Source organism: Malurus melanocephalus, unplaced genomic scaffold (genome assembly GCF_030028575.1).
Source record: "Malurus melanocephalus ecotype Western Australia unplaced genomic scaffold, MMel_1.1 scaffold_2713, whole genome shotgun sequence".
Classification (NCBI taxonomy): Eukaryota; Metazoa; Chordata; class Aves; order Passeriformes; family Maluridae; genus Malurus; species Malurus melanocephalus.
The window spans coordinates 207-1,435 of record NW_026625945.1 but is presented as its reverse complement, the minus strand read 5'-3'; the positions used below and the strand labels follow the sequence as shown (position 1 = coordinate 1,435).

The 1,229-nt window shown below is 60.6% G+C and overlaps 1 protein-coding gene across 1 annotated transcript in view; it reads left to right on the top strand.

Moving 5' to 3' along the window:
- LOC130587919 (natural resistance-associated macrophage protein 2-like) overlaps positions 1-545 on the top strand; it is an 861-nt gene extending 316 nt beyond the window's left edge. Inside the window, exon 2 of the mRNA XM_057388890.1 lies at positions 188-545. Coding sequence (XP_057244873.1) covers positions 188-361 — 174 coding nt within the window. The 3' untranslated portion in view covers positions 362-545. The remainder of the gene's footprint in view (positions 1-187) is intronic.
- Positions 546-1,229: the final 684 nt, after the last annotated feature.

The following is a 1,229-nucleotide window of genomic DNA, read 5'->3' as shown; positions in this document are numbered from 1 at the left end:
TGGGTGTCCCCATGCTGTCCCCTCACCCCTCACCCCGTGTCCCCATGTCCCCAGCTGCTGTGGGTGTCCCCATGTCACCTGGCTGTCCCCTCACCCATTGTCCCCATTGTCCCCGTGTCCCCAGCTGCTGTGGGTGTCTCCATTGTCCCCATGCTGTCCCCTCACCCCATTGTCCCCGTGTCCCCAGCTGCTGTGGGTGCTGCTCCTGGCCACCACCATCGGGCTGTTGCTGCAGCGTTTGGCGGCGCGGCTGGGCGTGGTCACCGGGCTACACCTGGCAGAGGTGTGTCACCGCCAGTACCACAAGGTGGGTGACATCGGTGTCACCAGTGTGTCACCGCCAGTACCACAAGGTGGGTGACATCGGGGTCCTTTGGGTGACACTGCTGTCCCCTGGGTGACATCCCTGTCCCCTGGGTGTGGTCACCGGGCTACACCTGGCAGAGGTGTGTCACCGCCAGTACCACAAGGTGGGTGACATTGGTGTCACCAGTGTGCCACCGCCAGTACCACAAGGTGGGTGACATCGGGGTCCCCTGGGTGACACTGCCATCCCCTGGGTGTCACCGCCAGTACCACAAGGTGGGTGACAACACTGTCCCCTGTGTGTCACCGCCAGTACCACAAGGTGGGTGACATCGGTGTCCCCTGGGTGCCACAGGGCGGGGCTGGGGACAGTCTTGGGGGCTGTGGGGACATTTGTGGCTATGGGGACATCTGGGCCGTGGTGACATTTGGGAGCCGTGGTGACATTTGGGATGTGGGGACATTTGGGCTGTGGTGACATTCAGTGCCCATGGGGACATTTGGGACTGTCCCATCCCCGTGCAGGGCTATGGTGACATTTGGGCTGTGGGGACATTTGGGACTGTCCCATCCCCGTGCAGGGCTTTGGTGACATTTGGGATGTGGGGACATTTGAGAATGTCCCTTTCCTGTGACTTGGGAAGGGCTGTGGGGACATTTGGGGCTGTGGGGACATTTGGGTTTATGGGGACATTTGGGGGTTGTGGGGACATTCAGTGCCCGTGGGGACATTTGGGAATGTCCCATCCCTGTGCCCTGGGCAGGGCTTTGGGGACATTCAGGGCTATGGTGACATTTGGGACTGTGGTGACATTTGGGGACTATGGGGACATTTGGGATTGTCCCATCCCTGTGCCCTGGGCAGGGCTGTGGGGACATTGGGGCTGTGGTGACATTTAGGGCTATGGGGACATTTTTTTTAT